At 37.3% G+C, this 8,263-nt stretch overlaps 1 protein-coding gene across 1 annotated transcript; it reads right to left on the bottom strand.

Annotated features, from left to right (window-relative positions):
* Positions 1–290: 290 nt before the first annotated feature.
* LOC137742298 (autophagy-related protein 18f-like) lies at positions 291–7,920 on the bottom strand. The gene is made up of 8 exons (XM_068482129.1): positions 7,036–7,920; positions 3,875–4,339; positions 3,358–3,789; positions 2,873–3,100; positions 1,956–2,768; positions 1,680–1,846; positions 1,156–1,524; positions 291–539 (listed from the first exon to the last, which is right to left on the bottom strand). Exons 1-7 carry the CDS (start codon positions 7,312–7,314, stop codon positions 1,158–1,160), a joined length of 2,751 nt encoding a protein of 916 aa, XP_068338230.1. The 5' UTR covers positions 7,315–7,920; the 3' UTR covers positions 291–539; positions 1,156–1,157.
* Positions 7,921–8,263: the final 343 nt, after the last annotated feature.

Below are 8,263 nucleotides of genomic sequence, written 5' to 3' on the forward strand. Positions count from 1 at the left end.
GGACACAAATACTCAAAGGTGATGTATGTCTTGATGGTGAACGTGATTCGGCCATCAAAATGCCGAACTCTAAAACTCACTTGTGAAAATCCAATCATAAAATCACTCGGCGCCCGATATGCCGAATGTCATAACTCGTAACACCTTACTTCGTCGAGAGGGTTGATAAGATGACCCCCGCCAATAAGGATTCGAAAACCCTTTTCGGCCCTAAGTTAACAAATTGGGCCCTGCAAGTGCAAACCACAAGTAGAACAAGCAAGAATAATAGCGGTAGGAAAGTGTAAAACTAGCCGAATAAAAGGCAAGATTGAAATGAACATACCAACTTAACGCTGTTATTTACATATTATGATTGATTATGGAAATATATATTCATACCATCACTTATTTACAACGTCAACATAAGATGAAACCGCAACAGAGTATCCACAATTCAGCATCGGTAAAAAGCCCCTGTTGCTCATGCTTCTCTGCAGGCCACCCCCATTATATAAACAGTGTTAATCTCCCAGTAGAAGTAAAGAAAATCTGCACACCTGAAAACAAAAGAAAACAAAGACAGACTCAAAAATAGCACACAGAAAGGTACCAATGAAAAACCCATAGACCACGGAGAAAACTGAGAAGTTGCAAGGGAAAGAGCGAAAATCATGCTTCTCTGCATATAATTTGCTTGTTAAACATTTCATTTTTACAAAAGCCAACAGTAATTCAACAGCTCAGCATTGCCACAGTAAATGCCTGCGTACATAAGTAGGCAAGTGCCTCGCTCGCCTTATGTACAAAGTGTGCAGTGTGTTTAAGGATATGACAAACCGTGATGGATAGTTTTTTCTTTTGAGTAGGAGAATTTGTGCCGCACTGAGAATATATGTAAACCATTTTCGTAGAAGATTTGACATTTAAGAAGGAAAAAACAAAAAAAAAAAAAAAACAGAATACCAAGTGGGAGAGAATGAATGTCATGCCTAGAATATCATGCTTGTAAACAGGTCGTTAATTTCAAATTACGACACCTCACTGACTATATCATTCTCGCTTCATTCAATGAAGACATTTGCAGAAGATCACCCAGGCTAAATCATCATCCAGAACTCAGTAATCTTACTAATATATTCAACAAACAAATCTACAACAGTAATTGGAACATACCTCTAATCAAACTCATCGCCTTTGTCTCCAAACAGATTCCCCAATCCCAGGCCTTCTATGTCATTATTTACAAACTTAAGTTGGGCCTCCAAGTTTAAGCTGCTCTCTCTATTATTTACAGTCTCAAGCTGAGTCTCTGTCTTCGGGCTGTCATTGTTATTTACAAAGCCCTTTCTTTCTATGGGCGTCTGAGAACCACCCCGTCCAGTTTCTTCAATCCCATTAGCAAGTTGTGCCACTCCAGCACCACTTTCAGTCATGGTGTCAAGAGAGCTTGAACTGTTTCTGCACGAAAGCCCGCTATTTTCAGATACACCAGACCTCTGATGCGAAAGTTGCCCACTAAAATTGCTATCTACAGAAGCAACCCTGCATAAGAAAAGACGGTAATTCATACACATTATTATTAGCAGTATGTTGTACATGATGAAGCATACATAATATATGCAGAGAGCATGTGATCATAAGCAACAAGGAAATGACCAGGGGCTGATAATACATGGATGCATAGAACCTCAGCTCACCTTGTTTGTTGAAATATGGGAGTTTGAAGATATTCAAAAACTGGGACCAAATCCCTTGATCTTGCTTCAATCATGTGAGTTGGAATTCTCTCGATCTCAATTTCCCCTACTGAAGCAGTTTCATCATCCATTTTGACACCTTCCACTATTATCGACTGAAAGTATAGCTGGCAAACAATTTTACAAAAGCAAAGAGCATGTTGAACATCACAAACACAGAATTTTTATGAAAAGAAAGCATAACCACAATTTTGCATTTTCCAACTCCCAAAATACCTCAGGTTTTGCCCACACTGGACTTTGGGCTTCATGCATCTGCAGTTCAGCTTCTGAAATATACAACTGATATTTTTCCTCAGGGCTGATCTTTGCTTTTGTAACAGTACTGCAAGCTTCAGGGTAAATGGTGTTTCCCTTCTTCTTCCCTTCGCGATATATCTTATTGTTGTCAAAATTTCCATTCTCACCATATATGTCAGAAGTATCCTCACGCTCCCTTCGGTTTTTCTTTTGACATATATTCCACTTCTGGATAGCTTCAACTACTAATCTTGCATCATCCTCCAGGCCCGACTCATGAGTGTTCAATCCAGCCACAGCAGTCGAATCTAGATCGTTTGATATTCGCAATGCGTATTGTATCATGGAACCAGAAGGAGAAAAAACCAAGAGGTGGTACTTAGCCTTCGAAGAGTTGCGATCCACATAATGAGCATTGCCCTTGCAATTGTGGAATGAAGAAGCAACTGCCCCAGAAAGGGTAGTCATCTTGCCTGTTGCAGCAGCTGCAGCACCACTTACAGTGCCTCTCCAACTATTATTTCCATTTCTTATTCTACCAACAACAGAAAGTGTAACTGGGGGACCAGCTGAGCAAAGGCTTCTCTGGTTAAGTGTTTGCAAACCTGGCCAACGAACTGACGATCTAGTAACACCCAATCCTGTACTTTTGGTGGTAAAACCAGCATCAGCAGTTGGGAGATTTACTAATCCTCCCCAAGGATTTATAGCAAACAGATGGCTTGTCCCCCTAGAGGAACTAACCATGATCCAGTTGCTGTCATCACTAAAACTGATGTCCTGTATAATCTGGAAATGAAAAATGAAAAAGAGGAAATTAATATCAAACACGTGATTGTTGAAACAAATGGCATACCCAACAAGGAATTCTGAAACATGAGAATGGCTCCTACTGCATTTGTTAATCCACGTTGGAGCCTGTAAAGATGTACATATGATGCACCACCATCAGTTGAAGAAAAGCTTCCAGGCATTATCTTAAAAACATTGATGTTATGCCCCTGAGTTGATGCAGTCACTAAAAGGGTGCCACTAGGATCAAAGCATAATGCAGAAATAGGACTCGTGTGCGCCCTGAACTGGGCAATAACAGCCTTACTGACAATATCTCTGACAATTACCTGACAAACCAAAGAACATGATAAGCACAGGGGACCTAAATAACGCATGAAAGGATCAGAACAGTATCACTTACCCTTATAACAAACTTGATTTGGTAAAAAAATACAATATAACTAAGCATGCGCATGCATTTACTCATGCAAAGTTAGAAAGGTAACTCACTAAATATACAAACTCCAGTCAAAGTCTAAAAAGGAAAAAGTGAACTTACAACTTTAAGTGAAAACAGAATTGAGGTCAACAATATGTACCATACCATTCCAACATTATCAGTGTCTGTGGACAGGCCATTGACAGTACCATTAACTTTCCAGACAGGATTCGCTGATTGAAGAGAAGTATTACTATCAGGTATAAGCTCAGAGCAGTACCGGGACAGCTTCTTATATCCCATGTCTCCCAGGGTTACAATCCCAGCAGCTAGTTGCTTGCTTGACTCTTTTGCATAGTGAGCAACCAGGCTTCCATTTGAAGGAAAACCAGAAAAACTTGCAGAAGGTTCCAGATGCTGTGGACTGACACGCCCAGAATTAGATACAGCAACAGGACTTCCACTATAAGCCAGCCATCTATTGCCTAATGCAAGAGGTCCACAACCTATACCTCCAGAACCAGGGAATCCCGTAACTATCGGATTGGTAAGAATGGTATATTCTCTCTCCAATGTCATGGAATCAAAACAGTGAATCTGCAATACACAAGACTAGATACTCAAATACCGGTTAAGCAGAAGATAAGAAATAATGGAGAAGCGTACATAAACAGGTATCTACCTGAGCTGCTAGAGAAATAGCAACAACTCGAGAACTGCACTTTACTGAATAAACAACTGATCTGAACTTTAGAACATGAACATAAGATTGAGATTTCAAAGAATAAAACCGAACAACAGTAGGCACAAAACTGCTGTTCACTGTGTCATGGCTGTATGCAGTAACACCATTGTGAGGAGTGGCAGTGCCATCCTGTATGATATTACCCACAGAAATGGACCCATCGGCACAAACTACCATCAATGGACGGCTTTCTTCAAACTTGTCTTCTGATCTCTTTGATGCTATTGGTTTAGGTAGCATTTGCATGAATGAGGCAGGACCATCATATCTGGAAACCAGGTCCCGGACATTATCTGCTTCTTCAACATCCCAAACCTGGAATCCAGAACGGTAGCCCAGAAGGAGAACTTGATGAGTGTCATTCCCCTCACCTTCTAACTTGTCAAAGCCAGCCCAGTTCACCTTTATTATTCAAAAGATATATGAAAAGTCAACTCCATTCTCTACTACTTTGAAGACTCCAGATGGGAAAAGTACATCTTAAAGTCATGCCCATATCAACATAAGAAAGAATGTAGTATCCTAATGTTCAATGAAAAAATCAAATACAGGAAAAATGTAACAAAACCAAGTTTAAAACAAATGGAGAAAATTTATAGAAAACAAGATAAAGAGTCATCAACCTGAAAGTGCACAATTAACACCAACTCTTAGGCCTTATATAATTTTCTTTTTAAATAACCCTTGGCGGAAAAAATGTTGAAAGAGAAAGAAAGACCTTGATGGAGCAACATCGAATTCAAGAATAAAAAAATATGATCATGTGTATCCCTGTTGAATGGGAAACATGTAATGGTTAAAGTGCCAACAAAATATCATTTTACCACTTCTAACATATAAACAAAAAGCTAAAATTTCCAATCAATTACATACCTCCATTCAGAGATTCATGTTTTGTTCATTTATTTTATACAAACATTAAACTTTCTAAATTGTTATATAGACGATAGAATCACGAAACTTCTTAACAACAAATGCACCTCAATTGCTCCTTCCAAGTTCTAGTGCACAGGCATGTTTGATGTGAAATAACTATTTATTTGCGTGTCAAACGCTAAAAAAGGACTGAAATTTGCATCAAATATTTTCATTATGCAACTGCTTTGTTGTTTCCAGAGTAGCATTGCACAAAAATAACAAGCAAAAACCCGTTAGTATAATGTTTTCTGGATTCAATACAGTAGATATAAGTATAATGTTCAAAACTCCTCCATCAGTGAATCACTATTACACCTTGTAAAAAATATGCATGTCATCTTCATCATAATGTTTCCAAAAAAAAAAATCATAAAATGTATACTCATCAGAAAGGCTTAATTTTTGTAAACAAATCATTTACGTCAAAAAGATAAATAGAGGCTCTGTTTGGCTGCAATTATCACCACCTTAAAATGACGTTTTCTTGATCAATGTTACTTTAAAGGAATGATCACTTCAGATGCATTTCCATTTCTACTGAAATAATTAGCTGCTACGTCAATTGAATTATGAAATCTAGTTTACAATAAAATAATATTAATTATCATGAATTCCACTACACCAATCACTAAACATTATTGCTAGTTGCAAAATATCTTTTAAAAAAACTCCATGACAACTATAATGTAACACCACTTAAGTCACACAATCCCACACTCCATGCATTGAACAGATTAGTTATGACTGTATTCTGGATATGCCAACGGATAACATTCAACCAAAGCGTTTACCATGCTTGAAGTAATTTTGTAGCAACTCCTTTATATAATAATATGAAGGATAAACTCAAGTTGTTAACCGGAATGTATAGTTCCTGTAGCATCAAGTCAAACGTGATATGGAAACCTCCTAATCCTAACAATCTAACAATGAATAAACAAAAATGCTTCACTAAATGTTTTTCTATTGAATCTGGAAATTAGGATGTGCACTTGTAACAGACTTACTCAACAAAGTTTCCTTTACATCTGACCAGATTCACAAACTTTTGTCACAACCAGGATGGAAAACATGATCTAATTGAAGTGATGCAATCAAAGCTCAATAATTTAACCAAATATTTCCAAATTAATATAATTAATTGTAAAGAAAAGAGCTTAAACAAATAGAAAATTAATGTCATTTGAAATCAAACACGTGGAATATGTAGCACAAATCCGACAAAAGGTACCCACCATACCTCCCATAAGGCACATGTATATCAAAACATACACGTGTAGAGCCTCATTACGCAACTGAACCGACTAACACACCTATGCTATCCGACATTAAACAAGCGACAAATCACATTAGCTTGTTGCGAACACTGCATCTGAACTACCTATGAATCCAAACTGCCACTATCTTGAATATGTGTGGATCCTATTTTTACAAAATAATCTACTAGATTATCCAGTATGCCGACACCAAAATGACAATATTCATTAAAAATATTGCGTCAACAAGAATCAAATCTTGCGATACATTTACAAAATAATCTACTAGGTTATCCAGTATCCCGACATGAAAACGACAAACCCTTAAAAAAATTGCGCCAACAAGAATCAAATCTTGCAATGCATGCAGAACAACCTCGACCACTACAATCACCCTCCCAATGAATTGCAACTGCTCCACAACTAGTATAAACATTAATACCGTCCTAATTCAATCAGCTTCCAAATCAAGCATTCTTAAACAATTTTCATCCCTTTGATTATTTGAGGAAATAATCATCAACTCCATAAACAATTTTCATCATTCACAGACCTATTTTGCATTCTCTTTCAGGCTCAAAACTTCAGATGCAACCTATTGAAACTAAGTATTCACAGCTAACAATTTTGGCAACTTAAGTACTGCACATATTATTTCAAGTTCAATCTGCATTTCAAAGTTTGTATTCATAAAAATAAAATAACCAATTTACAATAAATCCAGACTTTATTCCCAGATTTTCATAACAAGTTTAATTTATCTATCCACAAAAGGTAGCAACATCTAAAGTAGATTACACCATCATATGAACATATACTTGTACATATACACAACAAATGAACTGAATTCTACACTTCTGAACTAATTTTCAACCGGAGTCCTATAATTTCAAATTAAGAAACCAAAGATTCGGCAACTCATACCTGATCAATGTTGGTATCATCATCCCTCTCCACAATCGAGGAAGCCACCGAAGCTGCGGACCTCGCAACGGTGGAAGCACCGGACGAAACGATCCTCAAGTAGCTCGAAATGGCCCGAAAAGAGTTGGGAATGAAGCTGTTGGACCGAGCGGGGCGAGGAACACCACCCTGCTGCTGCTTCTGACCGCCATCATTCCTCATCCCCAGCACCAGAGAGATCAAACTAGTCAATACCCAGATCACGAAAACCGATGATTCTTCAAAAACTGCCTTAATCATAACCCCAGAGCTGTTTCCCTTTGAACTTATGAGGCAAAACCCAAATAAGAAACAGCCCCAAATTCACAAGCTTTAGGTCCCAAGTGTCCCCATCTCCTCCTTACACCAAAAGGCATCCAAATTTTCACAAAAACCCAAAATTATAAAACCCCAAATCAAACCAAATTGGAAACACCCAGACACAGGGCCTTCGCCTCTGATTCCACGTCGTCTCCTCAATAAAAAGACAAAGAAACTCTTATGTAACAGCTTTCAAATACAAACAAAGAGCCCCGAACGGACTTTATCTTCAATACCCAGAAGCTGAAATTTGAAAAAAATAAAAATAAAAATGGGAAAAATGCACAATTTTGCCGAAGAATGAGGGGTTCCTTATACTCCTACAATGAAAAAATAAAAAAATTACGGGCTTTTCTAATTTGAAATTTGAAAAAAAGATAAGAAAAGAATGGGTGGAATTGAAATGGAAAGAATTTGTACAGAGGATTAAAGGAGGGATCTTAGGGTTTTTGAAGGGAAATCCGCCAAGAAATCGCCAGAAAACCGGGGGAGGTCTGAGGAGAGAGAAAGGTGTAGAGAGAAAAAGAGATCGGATAATGGCAATGTTTTTTTGTGTGTATTTTTTTGTTTTGTTTTACATTTTTTTTGGAAATAAAATAATAAAAATAAGAGACTATTCGTTTACGACTCTATCCATGCAAGGCATTTCAAAGTTGGGTTTTAGTTGATACCAAAACAACTTCAACCTCCTCTACAAGTTAGCCCCCCTTCGTTTGAAAGTTTTTAAAATGTGTGGAAGTGTTTTGGTGAAGATGTATTTTAAATTAATTTTTAATAAAAATTCAAGTAAATCTTGAAAAAACACTTTAAGTACTTCCTGCAAAAAGTACATAGATGATACTTCTTATAGAATAAAAAATAAAAAAACATTTATAGTACTTTTGAAACC

This window comes from Pyrus communis, chromosome 8 (genome assembly GCF_963583255.1).
Source record: "Pyrus communis chromosome 8, drPyrComm1.1, whole genome shotgun sequence".
NCBI lineage: Eukaryota > Viridiplantae > Streptophyta > Magnoliopsida > Rosales > Rosaceae > Pyrus > Pyrus communis.